Here is a 19,885-nt window from a genome sequence, read left to right on the forward strand (position 1 = left end):
GAAAGTAGTCATGCCGAAGTACCTGAAGAACTGGGTAAAGCCATCTCAGGAACCGGTTGTGTCTTTTTTCTAGACTGTGGATGCAAGTCCTTTTGCTGCTCATTTTCCTTGTAACTAGATGGCTCTTGGCAGGTCTCCTTTTTAGCGAGGCTTGAAGCACAAATGCATTTAACACGTCTCAGCATCATCTGTTGATTACCTACCCTCCCCAGTGAGTAATGGACCAGCTCTTTCCCTTCTCTGCTGTGCCTAGTAATAGACTTCTGTAACATTTCTATCTCTTGCTAGTCATAGCTTACTGGTCTTGCTGATGGGCCGTGCCACCCCCCACGCCCTCCGCTTGTGCTATTCATTTGTATTTTGATACACTGGAAGTAGAAATTGTATTTGCCTCTGTTAATTTAGTCCAGTTCTCTCTTTTGGGGGCCTGTATGTCCTCCTCAACAGACTAGTTTGCTGTTGTGCCCTTATAGCGATGTTTCTTCTTCTTAAAAGACACCACCACCACCCCCCCCCCCCCCTTTGACTTGGCTCCCAAGTCTCTGCCCGTAGAGGTCTGCTTTCCTAAAATTGCTTTGCTGTTCTCCTGCCTTCCCTAGCTGGCGGTCATGGTCATGGTGACTTCCATTTCAGTTGCCTCCACTTCCCCTTGGTTGGACTCAAATCTAGAAGAATGTCTCCGCTAGCTTCTTTTTTTTCCATTTAATGATCAGAAAATGGCTTCTGACACATGTCAAGAACAGGCTGTTCCGTTGTGTTCCCTAGGGGATTATGTCATGCAAATAGCTATGACAGTAATGTGCATGTGCACATACATGGGTTGCACAGATAGGAACTGTTCTGGCATAGCTTCCCTAACCCACAAGCTATACATTTGTTACATTAGGTTAAAACAATAAGAGCAACTTTACTACTTTCCCTACAGCCCTCACTGTTTATGAGGGGTCTAATAAAAAGGTTCTGTGGGCAATTGTTCCCCGTGGGTCAATTCAGTAGGAAATAAAACTCTTATGTTTCTTAAAAACAGAGAATGCCAAATAGCTCACAGACATTCTTAGATCGGATTTGGTGGGGAGAATATGAGATATGGGCTGAAACTAGAAAAACCCTGCTTCAATTTAATCAATAGTGTTTAAAGTTCTATAATAAGGCATGGTTGGGGGGGGGAGTAAGTGGGGAGCAAAGTCCTGATGTTGCTCACTGAATAATGCCGCAGTTGTCTAGTTTGAACACAAGCCTGTGTTTTTGTTTAAGCTTAAATGTGAAACAGCTGTGTAGGTGCTGGAAAGTTGTGGGGCCTTTGGCCCTCGCTGGGAGGCGAGAACTGCTTCAGGAGAGTTTTCTTCGGTACTGCAGAAGAAGGGAGAGGCTGCAGGCTTACAGTTTCCTGTGCAGTTAACAGCAGCCACCCTGAAGCCAGACTTTTTTCTCCCTCACGCTGTCGTCCCGGCCCCCTTAAGAGCAATTCCTGCTCTTCAGACGTGGACATCGTGTACTGTCCTGCTGTACAGTACCCTGGGCTGGGTTAGCAAAAGGAAAGCAGAAGAGTTCTATCAAATTGTCCATCCAGTGGTGCCTATTAATGAAATAAGTGGCAGGAATCCGTCAGCCCTCTTCACCTGATACACCTTCACCTGAAGGCAGCTACAGACAGGCATGTCCCCAAAGCCTCGTGTAGCAGAGGTGACTTAGGAACTGCTGCTTACCACCACTCTCTCACTCATGAAGGGGATGAGCTGGCGTCCGTGAAGGATGAAGAGCACTATCGTAGTTGTCCGCGCAGCCTTAGCTAGCCAGGTAAACAGGCTGCAAGTTTCCATAGTCCCCTGATGAGACAGTGGGACCTGATTATTTCAGATCAGAGGCTGGACTGGTTCAGCTCTGGGTTGCACGTGTCCTTTCAGCCCGCACCTCAGCAAGGCCTTCAGTCTCGTTCTGGCCAAAGAACACAAGATGCACGCAAAACACATCACAGGAAAAGGGCCTGCACGCAAGTGCCAGCACATCTTTAGCCCGAGACGTGATCTAGAGTAGACCTTGCAGCTCCAGCTGTACTTTGGTGCCACGCACCAAAGTGCCCAGTGGAACAGAGCTAGGGAGCACTGCTGCAGGACATGAGTCCTTTAGAAAAAAGGAGAGAGGAGGAAACCTTCCCCTGTCATCTCTGGTAGGTCACCAAGGGCTTTTTTTTGCTTGGTTGGTTGGGTTTTTTTGTGTGTGGCTTGGGAAGGGTAGCTCTTCTATTTGCAGTTCACTTTGGAGCACAGAACCTGGGCTTGCTGCATGAAAATACAGCTTCTATGGATTTCTGAAGACAGTTTGTGCACATTCTCATCCCCATTTTGCCCCCCTGCATTTATTTCCTCTTTTTTTTAAATAGGTCGCCAAGAGAGTGGGCAGAGTTCTGTACATGGCAGGCTTCCCCATGGCTTTCCCACTGCAACCTCCTGGTTTACGGCCACCAGAGCGGGACCTGCCCCCGGCTGACCTCCGGCCATCCTCCACAGGCAGCGTGGCCTCCCCTTTCAGCAGTGGCCTGCCCTCTGCCAGCCGCGTCTCACCAAAGCAGGAAAACGGAAACCCCTCCATCATTGCTGGGATCAATGACACCACGAAACCTCCATCTTAACTGCAGGACAGCTCTTGACTGCTTCTGGAACTGAGATTCAGTTGAACAAACTGAAGGTAATGCATTTTGAGAGCCCAGGAGAGCCTCCCTCAGCAGTGTGAGACACAGGAGTGAGGAAGGGAGGTTTTTAATTTTTTTTGGATGCATTTGCTTTTTGTTAAAAAAAAAAAACAAAAAAAACCCCACACAGAAGTTTTAAAAACTGTAAAAAGGGAAGGAAAGAAACCTATCCAAAGATGTACTGAGACAACGCAAGTGAAGAGAAAGAAAATGATTCTAGAGGATGGCAGCAGCATTCCCATTCCCTTTCACACCCCTTCTCGCTCACCAGTCTGAGATGGAGAGCCGTGGACAGGGAACGAACGCTTTTCTTTGCCTTCAAAGAAACATGGCTTTCAGGAACTTCTGGGTGTGACTCCAGGCAGGGAAGAGGAACGGGCACTGCTCCTCCCAATGGTACTCAGCACCTCTGAGCAAAAAAACCCATCAAAAATGAAACCAACCACCTTCCCAAATATCTCCTCCTCCCTGGAAACTCTACTCAGTTCCTCATTCAGGTGTCTATGCATCTCTAGCAACTTTTAAAACAATACCAAAGACAGACAAAAAGAAAAAAAAAAAAGAAAAAAAAGGCAAGTTCCGGTCCATGTTTACTTCAGTGTGGATGGTACGGCACAGGCGGCTCACAGGCTGGGGGCTGCCCTCTTCCCTGGCACGTTGTCCCTTTCAGCACACACAGAGAATGGACTCTGCCTGTGCTCCAGCCCTGCAGAGGTTGTGGTTTTGGGTTTGTTTTTTTTTTTTACTAGATGATTTGTTTTGAAGAGAAGAAGAAAAAAGTGTGTGCTTTGGTGGGATGAAGGGTCACAGGCCTCACTCCAGTGTGGCCCCCTCCCTCCTTCATGTGTACAACAGACTGACTCATTTACGCATTTGGGGTGGGTTTTTCTGTTCGTAGGGTTGGTTTTGTTCTTTTTAAAGCCTTGTTACAGAGGTGGATGTAGTTGCACATTCTGGCCTGCTGTGGACCATGAGACAGATACCTGTGCGTTCCCAGAGGAGGGGGAGGGATGCTGGGGGATTCAGGCTAAAAACAATGGGTAGAGTTTTTACTACTGTGAATGAAATGGTAACTCCTGGGGGTGACCTCCTGTGACTTGTACAGTTGTGAACAACAATCACATGTGGTACTTTTCTCTCTCTCTCTCCCCCCCTCTTTTTTTTTTGTTTAAACGTTGCACGTGCTACCGTCTTTCTTACAAAATAGCTTGGTGGTACATTAGCTTCTTTATATTGTAAAAAAAAAAAAGTCATTATGCATCACATCACGATAAAAATGCTTTCCAGCCATCAATTTAAATAAAAAAGAAAAACACTTAATTTACAAATGGTACCTAGCTTCCTGAGCTCCTTGCAAGTGGTTGCTTGACCCAAGAAGTCTCCTTTCTTTCACTGTGTGTACACTGGGGCCATATGCCTTACCGCTGGCGTTGGTAACTCTTGGTTGCGCTGGAGCTGCTACATTTCTGGCCGAAAAGCCAACGTGAGGGTTAGTTCACAGCTGCTAAAAGGCAGACAGCACCTTGCCCAGCTAAGTCAGAGAAAGGAGAAAAAAGCAACTCCTTTCTCTTTTGGAAGAAAAGGTAAGGTAAGTTAAACCTTTTTCTTATAGTTAAAGGCCTTACACTGCTCATCTTTGCGGTCATATCCCAGGCTCCCATATGTAATTGCCTGAAGACACAGGCTTTATCAGCCGTAGGGAACCTCAGTCTTGAGCACTCCTGAAACCCCTAATGAAGCAGCAGGTGCTTTGGCCCCCTCAGAGTGGGCTATAAATGATAATAATAATTGACAATGATGATGATGTTAATAATAAAACCTAATTACTAATTTCTGAGGTTACTTCCTCCCCCTTATGGGACGAAGGGTATCTGGATGCATGTCTAGGAAGGGCAGGTCTAGTAATTACTGTAACTGCAGTTGGGAAAAAGAAACCCTCTCTATCCCTGTTCCTGCCGGTAAGCTCCAAAAAGACATAACAAACTCTGAATGAAGCAAACACCCCACAACACTGTACTACAGCAGTAATTACCTGTGCAGTAATGATGTCTGGAAGCAGGAAAGGAGCAGCACTCAGTGCAGGACAGGAAGAGCATAACTACCTCTTTACGTACGCTGAGTTGTTATCACTTAACACATGTGGGTGAGAGGGAGACCACTACCCAGGCTACAGTACATTTGGGTTTTTATCTGCGATCAGGCAATGTTTCTGAGCTGTGGTTCTTCTGACTCCATGAAAAATAGAACTTAAAAAAAAAAAAAAAAAAAAAAAGAAAAATGTTGTTCTTTTCAAGTGTTTTTAAAAAAAGCATCTTGTTCTCTTGTGATGTGCAGGAGTAAGGATGCCTAGAGGCAGTGCAGAAGGCAGAGATGAACACGTCTGTGCAGGTAGCTTGGCCGCCCCTAGCACGGACAGATAGCTACTGACCTCAGTGAATGGTGGCAGAGAAGAATAAAGATCATATTTAGTCCTGGCCCTCTAGCTTCTTTTCCAAAAATCTGCATTAACCAGCAACAAAGCTCTTGAAAGGCACAGTTATTTTTCAGGAGTGATTCTGTCACATATGCCCTAAGAATACTTAACTTTTCCTACCTCTCTCAGCAAATAAATACCCTCTATTTCCAGTTTATTTTCCAAACCATTATGTTTCCTAGCTGCCAGTCCTGCAAACTAACAGTGGTCTCAAGAGAGAAGCTGTTGATATTTTCCCACCAGATCACAAATTGCCCTTACCCACCTTGAGCTACACAATGTCCTCCCACAAGCACCACTCCTACAGGAAGACACATAAGGAGCTGCACCTAGCAGCTGCCCGGGTGACGCAGTGGTTGGCTTTGAGGTAATAAAGAAAGGCTGGGTGCCCAAGACAGCCTGCAATCATCGCTACTGTTTTCAGGCCTCGCAGAACAAAACGGTGTTCGCCACCAGCATCAGCAGCTAGGACCGGCCCTAGAAAGAGGTGATTTTATGTCACTGTGGATAACAATAGGTCTGTACAAAGCGCGGGCTCAGACTTGTCCCTTGTTTTTGCTAAGCAAATGTATCCCGCGCAAATCCAACAGCCATCACAAAATGAAAGTGTTTCCTACGTTATTAGTTTTGCCTCTTCTTACTCCTTCCTGCCTGCACAACCTCCTCTCTCTCCTCCCCCCCATATCCTAAGGCACTTACTTGAAGTTAACTTCTTCAGCATACTTGCAGCCAGCCTGATTGAACTGACTGAGCTGCTTCTGATGTTACTGATAAAGGCTTCCATCTGCAGTGAAAATACAAAGCTCTGCAACACCCTATGGAATCCATAAGAACTTCTTGGCAAAAGGGAGGGTTTGGTGAGGGCCCCAGAGCAACATATGGGGCCACATGGGTGGTTGGCTGAACAGACAGGAGGACCCTCAGACAAAAGAACTTGTCCTTCCCCTTGGTCAGCTCACTTATGCTCCAGCAGGAGCTGAAACTGAACCCTGTGCTATTTAAAGCAGCAGATTTTAATGAGGGCTTTTTATTACCTATGCTGAGCAGTTTTATTGGCTTTGACATGACCACAATTTTACTGTTACCAAAAACATAACTGGTAGAAAAAGCTTGAAAGTCCAAGTAGCATCTCTGCTGTGTCACTGACAAAGTCCTTGGTGGCATCTGGGGCTGGCCTCCCACCCTCCATGCTCCCCAGCTCTTACCACCTCTTTGAGAACCAGCTACAGGTGCTGAAGGCTGGGTGATGCAGTACACAGCAGCTCTGTAAGGGATAAGCTTGGAGGGGGCGGCTGTGAGGGTGCTCAGTCATCATCAGAGAAAGCTAAGTCCTCCACAATGTCCTCTTCTCCTTGGGCTAGCTGTTCGAGGTCAGACCGTGACATCCCACGAGTGCAGCTCCTCTGCTTCTGTGACCCTTGGGAAACCCGAGCAGCTTCCTTGCTTTCCTCTGTGGGTGGAAAGAGTGAGAGGTGTAAATCCTGCTTGACTGGCAGCGAGAGTGAGGCAAGTCAAGGCAACTCATTGCTAATTAATCCCAGACACTCATTAATTTATTGGCGCCACTGCAGCTCCCAGATAGTGGTAGGAGAGCGCTGCAGGGTGCTCGGTACAGCACTGGCTCTGAAGTACTTGGGGCGATAGGAGGCCTAGCTGTTGTGCCTGAGGCAGAAACGCAAAATAGGAACCGGGGGCATGAGACCGGCACTGCCTCCAAACCTTCAGCCCTCACAGCTCAGGTCAGTCTTCCTCACTAGAGATGTCAGGCTGGGCATTAAGAGCTGACAGAAAGGAGCTGTCGTAGGTAACTGCAAGACTCCCAAATGCAAAACTAGCCCCAAGCTCCCTCTCCTTTTTTGACATGATATTTTAATAGTGGGGAGCACAAGTCAGAACTGGTTTCTAGGGGCTGTGCAGGACTGTACACGTCCTCGTTCCCAGTGCCCTTCCCTCTCATTCCAGAAGCGTAGCTTGAGCTTCCTACACCTTGCTTCCAAAGGGGGCCCTGCAGACCATCTTTCTTAGGCTCTACCAGCAAAGCATCTGCTCAGCACCAATTCCTACCTCCGGTCTTATGTCCACAGCCTTTCACAGGTTGTGGAGGGTGGCAGCAGCAGCAGCGGGACCTGGCTGCCTCTCCCTCTCCTCAGCACTCCCTGATCAGTCTGCCAGGCTCTGCCAGTTCAGCCCACTCGCCAAAAAGGACAAAAAGCTACCTCTGGCCGCCCAGATTGGGGGCTGGATGCTCACGGCAGTTCACATCTTTCAAAACCGCCCTGGTGGCACCAGAGCATCAGGACCACAGAAGTGCCTCTCCAGGGCACTGAGAGCGTGTGCAGAGTTCTCCCCTAAGGCCCTGGCCTGCTGGAGGGTGGGAAGCTGTCACGACACAAGCTCCTCGCTGTTCCATTGCCCGACCAGGCTGCATGCGTGCGTGCTTCGGTAAAAAGCACAACAGGAACAGCACACAGAACTTAAGACTTGGGAGGGGCGGATCTGCCTGTCTGCCCGACGCTGAAATAGTGTCATAGGCCAGGAGCACCCAGGCCTGAATGTCACTGCCACTGCACCAGTGTGCCCAGGCACTAAGAGACTCTGCTGGCTCTACGCCATGCTCCTACAGCCCAAAACGAAGGAAGCTGCCATTAGGGGTGAAGGAAGGGAGGATCAGAGTTCCTGCTCCCCCAGACACCAAGGAAGGGTGCTTTTCCTTCAGCTTGTCTGAGTACTCCAGTAGGCAGAGAGGGAAAACTCTCCCTCTTTATCCTTTACAGCATTGTCAGAACATGCATCAAATACCCATCTATTCTCGGCGCCGAGGTTTGGGTGTGCATGCCAAGCCACAGCCATCTGCCATGCTAAATCAGTCAGATTTTGCTCTCACTTGGACTCTTTCCCCCTTCCTGCTCTCCCTGTTCCCCAAACTAGTAAAGAAAGCCTGCACACAGGAGCTTTTGTGGCTGTTCCCCACAACCACACATCACACCCAATGGCATGCTGAGGAGCAGAGGCTTGGCACTCTAATACGAAAGCCTAAGCAAGTGGCACACAAAAACCAGCAAAGAAACACCACAGCAGCCAGAGCCCCTGGCAGGCGCAGCTTCCGTCTGCTAAGTTAGCAGAGTGACTTGGCAGACGCAGGCAAGACTGAGCCGAACGTGGTTAGCTGCACTCTGTTGGGGTGCTGAGCAGGCTCTCTAGCTGGCTGTGGCTCTGTGCAAGGGATGGAAGGGGAAGATACTCTCTGCTCAGCTGTAACAAAGCCTGGCTTGGCGTCTAGCACAGCCCTGGTGACACAGCTGGCAGCTTTCTCAGTAGCCATTTAGACAGCTGCTGTTCTGGCCTGCTAGGAGCATGCTGAACTGGTAGCCTCTCATGCTGACACCCACCACTCTCACCGATTCTGTCTCTGGGCAGCAGCTACTAACTGGCAGAAGCGATCAGGACCACGCACAGAGCGAAGCCGGTGGTTCTAGCAGGGTCTGTACACATACTGGCAAATAACCACTGTTTCGGTGCAGAAACCCCAGACGAATGTAGGACTTGGACGAGATCTCCTACCAGCCCTATCCTGGGAGGAGCTCTTGAGAAGCAACTAAAGGGTTACCCCTGTGCAGCACCCCATACCCCAGGCACTGCTCAGATGAAAAGTGAAGTGCACCCTCCACACCCCCATGCATGTGTAACCTGCGGAGAGTCCTGAAGCAAGGTTTCTGTACCCTTTTGGGGTGGGCTGGACTTCAAGAGTTTGTTTGAGCCTCTCCGCAGGAGGCCCCTGAAAAGAGATGAAAGGGACTGGTGGCTTGTTAAGAGCAAGGCCTGCAAAGACCTTAACCCTTTTGCTCTCTTCTCAGTATAAACTCAGAACTGCCAGGTCTCCCTGTCCAGGGCGTGTGAGTGTCTGTGTGTAAAAGTCCCTCCTGACACCCTGCAGCTCAGAACAGCAGCACAGCAAGAAAAGAGGAGACGGTTCCTCTGTAGGGGAGCTCCCAGAATGCAAAGGAGCCTTCAGTTACCAGTGCTGTCAATAATTCCCTTCTCCTTTGCCCAGCTGCGCTACTTACCATCTGAGTCACTGTCGTCTTCCAATTCTTCCTCGTCCTCCTCGATTTCATACTTTCCTTCTTCTTCATCATCATCCTCGCCATAGTCCTTGCTGCTTGCTTCTGAACTGTCATCTGATGCCTGCTTGGCTTTGGCTTTACCTGCAAGTATTTTTACTACGTAAATGGAAACATAAAGAGCAGCACACAAGCATACGTGCAGGCAGTATATGCAGAGGGCAAAGTACCGCCATCCCAACGTTCATCCTCAGGTGTACAGTCATACACACACTAAAGGGGAAATCTACCGTATATCTCCAAAAGCCATGTCCCCTTGCGCTAGAGGCCCAGAGAAGGATGCATTTCATTGCAGAGGCACCTGCTAGAGGCCAGGAGGGCCAGGACACAGAGAGTCAGAGAAACCACCTCAGCAGCTCATAGCAGGGTTTTACTGCTAAAGCCCAGGATTTGCTGCTACCTGGTATTTATGGAGCACCACCGGCGCAGCACCCAAGCGTCCGTCATGAAGATACCTAACTGTCTGCTCTGCTCAGAGAAAGCAGGAGGGGATGACGGACAGAAGAGAACAATAAGAAGAAATGGGCCTACTGAACAGACATGAGCAAGGAGGAGGAGTAAGTCACGAAGCTGAGACCAGAGAAGGGCTGGTTCCACTGAGAAATAGTGCCTGCGTATACCCACCTCCACCCCTCGTGGTTATAGGTAACTGAAAACAGGGGTAGACTCTCTGGTTCAGGGCATCCTTGTAAACCTCTCTTAGCTTTATACCCTCTGTTAGTCACAACAAAAAGATCTAGGAACAGACATTGCTGCAAATTCCCTCTGCAGATGACTAGCCAGGTCCAAGGGAGCCTGGAAGGAAATATTAAGAGCCTCTGGGTGCTTGGCCTGTGGGAAAATCATCTGCCTCTGAGCCTCTAGAACCGGACTTCTTTTACTCATGTTGAGTTCACTTCAGTGGAGGAGTGCTTGTCCCCTCTCTCGCTCCTCCAGACAGTGTGAGTCACCAGGCATTTAAACAACAGAATACAAATTCTGTACAGAGGGAGCAGAAGAACCAGCTGCTTCTTGCCTCCTTCCAGCCACCACCCCTGAGCTAAGCCCAGCTCAGTGCTGCAGGTTGCCTGCCCTTGCTTACAAAACTGCTGAAGAAGCTATTTATTCACACTTCAGACTCTCTGCTTGGAAACTGGCTGTACATCTTTCTCACATTGTGCTTCTTGGGCCCCACCATGGCATCTATTTTTTGCCCCATCCTCCCTCCTCAGCAGCTGACCTATGTTACTCACTGAACTGGATACAGAGCCATTAATAAGCTGGCTGCTAGCACTCCCAGCTCGCTCTGCTTTCACCCATCTGTCAGCTCTGCCACCATGCAGCCTCTGTGCAATTGCCCCCCGAGGGATCAGAAGCGACATCTCATGGACGGAGCAATCTTGGGCACCCGCAGCCATGCGGAGAGCACCCGCTCCACAGGAGATGGATTGCAGTGCTATTCATCGCACCACATCATATTGATGGGCACCTGAGCGGCTCAGGCAACAACCGAGAGGGGCACGTTCTCATCCATCAAGCAGCACTAGCAAAAGCACCGACCGATCCAGCTACCAGCTCATCTGAGAGTATGCAGAGAAACCAGCTGTGGGCAGGAATCGGGTATCGGGCCCTCGGGTCATTCCTACGTGCAGGCCAATGAATACACAGGCAGCAGGCCACTAAGAGGAATTTACTGAACTTCTCCAGCCTCCTGCTCTCCTCCCCTGAGCTCAGCCCCTGCCTCCCCTTCCGCCAAGGTACACACACAGAGGCCCCAACACAGCCTTCACGCAGAACTCAAGCTCCCATCTCCTGAAGCAGAAGTGTATCAGCAAGACTCCAGAAGACAATGCTTAGGGTGCTCCGGTTAACCAGTGCCTCTCCCCTCTTCCTCCTCACTCCGCCTCTAGATCCTCAAGCTGACAGCCCACAGCAGGAATTTTGCCACTGAGAAGGGCCATGATTATTCTGCTAGGAAATGAAAATGTCTGACCTCTCTTTCCACACCCCTGGCCCCCACCAGTCTGGCATTAAATTGATGTCATATGATTACGTGAGGGATAAATGAAGAAACCTGTTCAAGTTCATTAGAGGCACACCAACACCTAATGTGGACAGATCACTCATTACAGCCCGGCCCGGAGAGACACTGCAGCCACACTCCCTTCTCGCCTTTAATTGCCTCATGACAAGGCAGTCCAGCACCTCTTTCTAAGCCATTAATAATTTCCAGGAGCAGCCTCCTTTCCTCCCAGAGATCTGTCAGCTGGTAAATGAGAGGAACGCGTGAACTTCCCCACCCCCACCAGCGACACACAGATTGATCAAATCCACGCTCTTTCCTCCCCATCGCCTGGCACTTTCCGCCCTTGCCTGCTCGGGGGTTCCTGAAACGTGTAAACTTGTTTCTTTGCCCTCTTCAGACCTTGCAGAGACCCAAGCAAGGGAGTGTCCCTGCCTGCCAAATGCTTTCTCCATTCCAGAGGGCAGCTTGTCTTGGTATGATGGAACTGTTTATGTTCACCACCTTTCCTGTCCCCTTGAGGAGGGTGCCGGGGGCGTGCAATCCTGCTGAAATGAGCAGGCAGCTTTCAGCTTCACGTGCACAAGGTAGGGGGAATCTCCCCTAAGATCCACAAGATTAAAAAACAATTGCAAATTCATCACTCTCCTTCCTTTTCCTGTGCAGCCGTATCTGCTGCATGTGTCAATACACTGCTTGCAGTTTATTGCCTGGAGTGGCTGCACCACAGCCAGGTGTAGACCAAAACAACGCAACCAGAAACAGCCAGCCAACAGGCAGCGTCACCTTGTTAGAAGGACCACTAACCCCGGTTAGAAGGATCCTGGTCACATGAACTCGAAGTCCTGTCTCAAACCCCACTCCAACCGTGTTGAGATATCCCTCCCTCTCCTGCCTCAATTATTATGCCTGAATTTTTCATATTGACTCACTGAGCAGGGACTACTCCTCCCCAGCAGGCCATGCAGCAGCACCCCCCACCAAACTTGATCTCGGTTGAGGTCTCCCAGTGCAACGCAACATGCACTGACAGGGAGCTAACCAGCGCTCCTAACTTCCAGGTTCTGGAAGGAGCAGATATGGATTTGTGCTGATGAACTTACTGACCGAATTCCAAAGAACTGTCCACCACCCTCTCCGTTCTTTCAGGAACCCCTAAAATAAACAGAAGTGCCGGTACTGGCAGAGCAGGGGGCTCAAACCACAAAGAAACCCAATGAGGGAGACTTCTATAAACGTGACACCAGATGCAGAAACGTTTGTTATTGCTAGTCTCGCTGGGATTCAGAAGAGATTCATTCATTCATTCATTCATTGTTGGATTCGGCAAGGCCTGAGAAGTGAGAATGAAGATTCAGATGGGTGGGAGGCTTTTTCTACCTGGGACCTGTGGCCTACAACAAAGGCTGAAGTCAGGGTTGGGACTCAGGAAAGAAGAGACTGGAGACCTGCAAAGTTTACGGAGCTAGGGAAAAGGCTGCTACTGTCAAAGATAAATGGCTTATCACGGTTTTGGCTGCTGTGAGGCTGCTAAGGTTAAGGTAAGGAAGGATCGGGGAGCTTAGCTACTGCTGGGTCCTGCAGGACCTGAAGGACTAGGAAGAAGGCCTGGGCCAAGGCGAGCGGATGGCCTGCTATCAGCCTTTCATCTCTGGCCTAATGCAAAACTGGGATTAGGATTCAGAAGAAGACAGGCCTAAGAGATAGGTTTATGCCTGGGTCCTACATGGTCCATGAAAGCAGGCTGACGGCTGTAGCTAGCACAAGAGGCTGATCAGCGAGTTCAGTGGGCAGTAGGCTTAAAGAAAAAAATAAAATGCTTTTTTCAAATAATGTCGACGTTAAAATTGTAGCATGTCTTACCATGTTACCAGAAGATGCTGTGGAAGCCACATTAACAACGAGGATCAGGCACAATCAGAGAAACAACAGATTCATCAGTGGATATTAAACAAAACGGTCTCTCCGCAATCCTCAGTTCCGAACACCTCTAAGCTGCTGACCACCCTGTAACCACCCCTGCCCTGAACATACTTTTTCCTCTTCCCTGGTATCTCCATATACTGCAAGATCACTGGAGGTGTTTAGCTTGCACCTGCATCCTTACGCACCTGCCTGTTATCCCTCTCCTCAACACATGCAATTATAGTGCAGCCCTGGAGCTGGAGGGCAGAAAGATTCAAGGCTGTAACACCTGGCTGGAGCTGACTTTCACCTCTGAATCACTCCAAGGATACCTCCAAGAGCACCTGCCCTGCAAGAATCCACTACCACAATGTTATGCTCACGCTGATTCTCCCCACAGGAACCTACCCCATTCTGAATCTGCTCCCCAGCCCATGCTGCACTTTCTCCTACTTTCCAGGAAATCTAGGATTTTCAACTCCAGGCCAGTCCCCAGCGGCCCCTCCTTGCCTGCTCGAGGGATGATGTTCCGGAAGGATTCTGGAGGAGGTGCCTCTGCCAGATGATGCTGTCGCTTCTGCTCCCCAGTGGGAGGAGAGCAGGGGCGGGTGGTTCCCATCTGGGAGCAGCACAGACTGGGGCCAAGGGCTGTGCGAGCTGCAAACACCAAACTGCTGGTGGCCATTTCCTGCAGCAGTGCCTGGGGCTGGATGGATGCAGCAAATTTCCTTTCCCTGCTGCAGCACAGCTGAAAATGGTGGGGGTGGACAAGAGGGGGACGCTCAGAACAGAAGGGAAGGTAATGCACAACTGCGCCAGTGCTGCTGGAGGACAACAGGATCTGCACGTTACTCCCCTCCCACATGCAGGGGCAGTTTTCGTCATCTACCCTTGAGCCCCCCAGGAATGAGTAATGGCAAACTGTGAGAATAGGGAACTCCCCAACCCGCTCAGTTTGGGAAAAAACGTGCCATTCACTCCCTGCCTGGGACTGGAACGACCTCTTTCAGAAGCCTGCTCTGCTCTGAGAAATACAAAGGTCTTTGAGGTAGAAGTCAGTTAATGAGCAAGACCTTTTGGCTAGCAATGCTTAACCCAAGAACTCTAGCTGCTCTCCAGGCCTACCCTCTTCCAGAGAGATTAGGGACAGCGTAAACTGAAATCAACATTTCACTGATACAATACTTAATTTAAATCAAAAGAAAAGGTGAGGGGGGCTTTGAACAGCAGCTAAAGAGCAGAAAACTGATGATTTCCTGGCTTTAGCAGGCAATTTTCCACTCTTGTGAATTTGGTCTGGGACCTGACAGGCCAAAACTACTAATCAGAAGAAGAATGTCCTGTCAACACAGGAAAGATTCTGCCAAGCCAAATGCTGTGGTTGGTGAGAGATGGGAGCCATTTTCACTATGCCTCCATACCCAACATCCCACCAGAAAGCCACAATGATGCTGCACCAGCAGCATGTTCTGAAATCCAGACTTTTATGTAGTAATCATCAGGGGAAGAGAGTTTTCCAGACCAGGGCAACCATCCTCACAGATTTAACCTGTGGGGTTGCCTAAGAGGATAAGTTACAGCAACAGACCACTGCAACTATCTAGTTAGGACTTTTCTGGCAGGGTATTCCTTCCTTTCCAGCAGTCCCTCCCTCCCCCTTCTTTGCAGAGACCTACATATTCCCAGGACTCTGGAACTGGCTCTTTCCAGTAGGAACTCCGGACAGAGTTTTGGGTGCCGCTGCTAAGCCTTGCTAATGAGGAGAGCATGGACGTCTCTAGGTATGGTTGACCTTTCCAGTTAGCCTCCTGTTCTTTTCCCACATCAGCCTTGGCATTCCCAAACCATGCCCCTGCTTCCATTCCCAGAGCAGGGAGGGCATAGCCCACCACCCCATATCTCTTCCTGCCCCATGTCTGGAAGTAGTGTTGTGTCAGAAGGGCTGATCTGCTCTGATGAGCTTCCCAGATCCCCACAACACATCAGTGTCATGGTTACTTTCATAGCACCAACCTGTCTTGGATCGGGTCTCTCCCTGTCACTTTTCAAGGAGGTCAGGATCACTGGGCACTCTCAGCTATATTTCTCGTTTTCCTCTCCCAGAAGGCCCATCCAGGGCAGTCTTATCTTCCTGCCTAGCTTTCTGCCATCAGCTGCTCAACATGTCTCTCCTGGAAGTAGTTTGAGGCTGATTCAAGATGAACCGAAGTTCTTCCATTGTTCCAGACTCTCCTTTTGCCTTATTTGAAGAGAGGAGACTGTTATGCCTTCAAACCTCACAGGTAAAGAAGTGAATACACAGGCCACAGCAGCTGCATGGCCTCCCAAATTCCCTTGCATCTGGCCACCCAGTAGAACAATGGCCACAAAAACAGGGAACTGCAGCAAATTGAAGGACTGGCTTCTCCGACTTCCATCTGCAGCCAGCCCTGACAGTTACTGAATGCAGAGCACGACTGGGATCATCTCACACCCCACACAGAGTAAGAACAAGAGCTCATTGTATGCATCTCCCAAGACACAGGCGCTTTTCCCAGCATCCCTGTTCCCTGTCCCTTTCCCACTGCGGAGTCACACCATTGCCTGGAGGGGACTTCACCCTGTGCTACAGTACAGACCCAGTGCTCCACTGTCTCCACCCAGCGCCTCAGGATCCATGGTGGGGCTGAGCACAGTTGCTCCTTGAGATGGAAGCTGCCTCCGGGGCCTGTTCCCTCCCTCCAGAAAACACCCTACTGAGAACAAAGGCAGCTGACCCAGGAATGTTGGAAGGCAAGACCCATTACTGACACTGCAGTGCTGATGCATGCTCAGCGACTAGATACCGCAGACTAGATACCGCAGCTGTGGGACTCATACAAACAGAGCAGGGAGAGCCCTTTGGTATCACGTGGACCTCAGTCCTCATTTGCACTCTCTTCACAATACATGTCAGCCCCTTAAAGCTGCCAAAAAACCTCATGGACAGATGTCACAAGCACATGCCCAGGCAGGGGGGTAAAAGCCCTGCCTAACAAGAGACTGCAAACCTTTACATTCAGCAGATTTCTACAGTGAGCAGGCAAGCACCAGAAACAAGGTAGAAGCTGCGTACATTAGATGCCAGCCAGGCAGCTGCCACAGACCCTGTATTGAATCATCAGTAACATTCATCACAGACATGCCTCGTTAGGATCCCAATGTACATCCAGAAGTCCATCAGTCCAAGAAACCTCCCAAGCGTAAAGTCAGTTCCTGGGAGGCACAGGAAGAGACCCTGGGTTTCCCTGGCTCCCAGCAACCTGTCTTCTGAACTGCAGTTATCACTGCCTTTTTAGAAGCCACCAGGATTCTTCTAAGGCATTGACTCATACGGCAGGCAGGACAACCCCAGATCTCAAGGATATATCTCAGCAAATCATCTTGATGTCACACTGATCTCTCACTACCTTGGTGGGTCATATGCTCACTTTTGCTCTCCTCCCATTCTTTGCTGGGTCACCTACAAAAATCCACTGACTTCAACCTCAAGCTATCAAATGAGAGTTTTCCAACCTTTTCTTCCTCCTGTGTCACAGATGCCTGTGAGGGAGACAACGCTTATTGGTTCTGTGGTAAGTCTCAAGATTTATCCTCAGGCCTTACAATGTGCACAACAGACTAGGACTTTATCCGTAGATTAAATCTCCAAACAAGAAAACTCTGTATTCCTACAAGTCGCCCTACTATATGAACGTCAATGCACGTAGAAAACCCGTGATATCCCAAACATTCCAAATCACAAAAAGAACATCTAAGTTTTTCCTCAAACTATGTGGCGAACTTCTCAGGCTGGTTCCACAATTTACTGTGGCCCCCTCGTGGTCACAGCCAGAGAGTGACATCACTCCATTTCCTCTAGAGGCTCTAGACCTTCTTGGCTTGTCAAGACTACTTGCAACGTGAGTCACTATAAAATAAACAAATCAGAAGTGCATGCAAAGAGAGGATAACCATTCTTCCATCAAAGATCCTTGCTCTGGTAGCCAGCCCCTATGATAGCTACTGTTTGCAATGACGTATACAGCAAAGACCCAGCATGCTGTCAGGTAGAACAACATTCTTATTCCTCTTTTATAGGTGCGGAAACAAAACATGGATTTCTGCACCTCCACTCACGGTGCAAAAAGACAGCAAACACTTTTCTGTTCTCCAAGGTGAGACTTCAGCCCAGAACCTGCACAGGTTATAAGCACAAGAAGGAGAACTCACACTTTGGGAATTACAATATGAACCATGGCTGCTACTTTGAAGCCTTTGAAAGCAGGCTCTGTGTTCAGCCAAACATCCTCTGGTTCTTGGGCTATCATGTTGAGGTCAGTGTCTGTGACAAAAGGAAGGTGCTAAGGGGAGGAGAGAGTACGGGTCGCGTATAGAAAATGATTAATGCAGGACTAAGGCCTTAAAATGAGCTGGAGTAACAAAGTAGGAGAGGGAGAGAAAGATAAAAGCCTCCCAACTACCTTCTGTCTGTCACTTTAAAAAGCCTCCAAAAGGCATCACCATCCTGTGCTCTCTCTCCCTAACAGTGTATCTTTTGAACTGAACATGGCCAGCATGCATCCCGCTTAGAGCAGGGCCGTACTGACCCACATCATACAGAATTCTGGACAAGGAGAAAGTATGCCCAGCCCCATACCTTTTATAGGGAATCCAACATTCTCCTCATCAGAGTCACTGTCCAGCTCAAAGAGGTCCTTGAATTCCTTCTTATCTTCCTCCTTGCTTTCATCTTGCTTCTTACGCTTAATTTCTGGGAAGTTCAAGTCTTCAAGCTGGAAAAAACCAAAACCAACAGTAAGAACAACCTTAATTTTTACTTTTAAACATAAAATACTGAGCTTAAACACAGGAACTTGGCTTTGCCCAGTATGTGTAAGCCACACTGCCAAGAACAGTTGGGTCTGCCTGCTGCCAACTAGGGGAGCAACAGATAGATTTGTGAGTCAGTTACAAAGGTGAATGGTACATGCAAAGCACCACTGCTCTATTGATCTTTACCTAATAAACTACTTTTGCTAATGGGCCGTCTACTGCTGGTACCTTAGCATGCATAAAAATGCAAGGCATTCATGACAAGCTGTCTGTCCTAGATCTCTGGACTGAAAGCCATGCAGGGCCTGGGAGCTGGGGCAGCCAAGCACAATCAAGCCAGACTGTGCCGGTCATCTCTGAAGTAGCAGTTTTCCACCAATGCCAAAAGCTGTGACAGCTATAGCAAAGGCACTGTTTTTTTGGCTGCAGATTTCAGCACAGTTAAATGGCAAGGTGCTGAAGATGCTTAAGGTCTGTCTACACCATGGCTTCCCTGGTTGCTAGCCCTTAAGGAGATCAATGGGCCAAGAGCCTTGCTGCTGCAGACAGCCAATATCAATGCCATTAAGTACTTGCAATTGACACCACCTCACTGCTCTTTACACCTCTCCAGAGGGGGATTAGGGGGAGGATTTACTTGCAAGGGCTCAGGCCAGCAGGGCAAAGATAATCAGAATGCAAATTAAATCCCAAGTGCTCTCTGAACATCAGCTGCCCACTGCCCGTGCCTGGCTGCACACCTCCTGGGAAGCACTCATGCATTAGCACACATTAGCTTGCTTGAAAACATTCGCCCTGCGAGTAATAACTCATTTGCTCTCTCCCACCCGTCAGACCACCCCTCAACACACTCCTCTCTGACCACATCTACTTCAACCCACCCGTGAGCTTCCCCCAGCGGGAAGAGCAGCAAAGCACAGTCTATATAGAAAGGCAGCTCTCAGCAGAGAGAGAAAAAGAGTGAGGGTACAGGGGTGAGGGGGAAGAGACAACGAGAGACACGGAGCATTTGCTCCTGCAGCCAATTCCAGCAATTTCTCCCAGCCTGTTTCATGGTTATGGTTCCCAGCTGGGCAATATTGATTCTGGGAGCTGAGCACTTACAAGCAATAACCTGCAGCACCAGGATGGAAAGTCAGAAGCTGGCCAGAGAAGGGGAGACGGGAGCAAATCACCAACCACCATTTGCAGGGTCCTAATTTTAAATCACCTTCCCACCTGCTCTTTTCCGCTATGAGATGCCTTTCCTTCCACTGTCCCTGCAGAGACCTGCTGGGCTGTCTCTGTGCTGGGAACATGCGTGAAGAAAGCTGCACATGACTGGCTGTCCAAACAGCAGTCGTTGCATGCCAGAGAACAGACTTGGGAAGCAAAACACAGCAAGAGCAGCAATCCAGAGTCACTGCCAAACAGCTGCCCTCAGTTGACCTAATGACATACTGTAACCACCCTCTTCCCTTGGGTGGTTATGCTCCAGCAAGCTCCATTGTGGGGCAGGGGAGCTGCTATGGTGAAAACATTTTCCTTAGCCCCTACCAGTTCTGGTGGACAAGACAGGCTCATGCTTCACTCCTCTCATCTGTTCTGGCTTATAACTTTATGGAGGGTGGGAGGGCAGAGGAAGATGCTCCAGAAATACTGATTCAATGAGAGGCTCCAGAAATAAAACACAAAGGTCTCAGAAGCTAAAATATATCAGCAGCTATGCTTCTAACCCAGCATTAGGCTGTGATCACAGACACAGTCCCCGTATCTGATCCCTTTCAGTTTGTACATTCCTTGCCTCTGCAAGTGCCTCAGCCAGGTCATGCTGCCATCATCCCAGCCTCGGGGAGAAGCGCCGGAGTTTCCTGCAGCCCAAG

General features: G+C 49.3%; 2 protein-coding genes across 4 annotated transcripts in view; one reads left to right on the forward strand and one right to left on the reverse strand.

Moving 5' to 3' along the window:
* The window catches only part of SAMD11 (sterile alpha motif domain containing 11), a 129,286-nt gene extending 125,266 nt beyond the window's left edge, over positions 1–4,020 (forward strand). For all 3 annotated transcript variants that reach the window (XM_076356333.1, XM_076356334.1, XM_076356336.1), the window contains exon 15: positions 2,381–4,020. In XM_076356333.1, coding sequence (XP_076212448.1) covers positions 2,381–2,629 — 249 coding nt within the window. In that variant the 3' untranslated portion in view covers positions 2,630–4,020. The remainder of the gene's footprint in view (positions 1–2,380) is intronic.
* A 2,153-nt stretch (positions 4,021–6,173) lies between these two features.
* NOC2L (NOC2 like nucleolar associated transcriptional repressor) overlaps positions 6,174–19,885 on the reverse strand; it is a 54,001-nt gene continuing 40,289 nt past the window's right edge. The window contains exons 17-19 of the mRNA XM_076356337.1: positions 17,848–17,983; positions 9,227–9,367; positions 6,174–6,612 (exon numbers count right to left, since the gene is read on the reverse strand). Coding sequence (XP_076212452.1) covers positions 6,467–6,612; positions 9,227–9,367; positions 17,848–17,983 — 423 coding nt within the window. The 3' untranslated portion in view covers positions 6,174–6,466. The remainder of the gene's footprint in view (positions 6,613–9,226; positions 9,368–17,847; positions 17,984–19,885) is intronic.

This window comes from Aptenodytes patagonicus, chromosome 19 (assembly GCF_965638725.1).
Source record: "Aptenodytes patagonicus chromosome 19, bAptPat1.pri.cur, whole genome shotgun sequence".
Taxonomy (NCBI): Eukaryota; Metazoa; Chordata; class Aves; order Sphenisciformes; family Spheniscidae; genus Aptenodytes; species Aptenodytes patagonicus.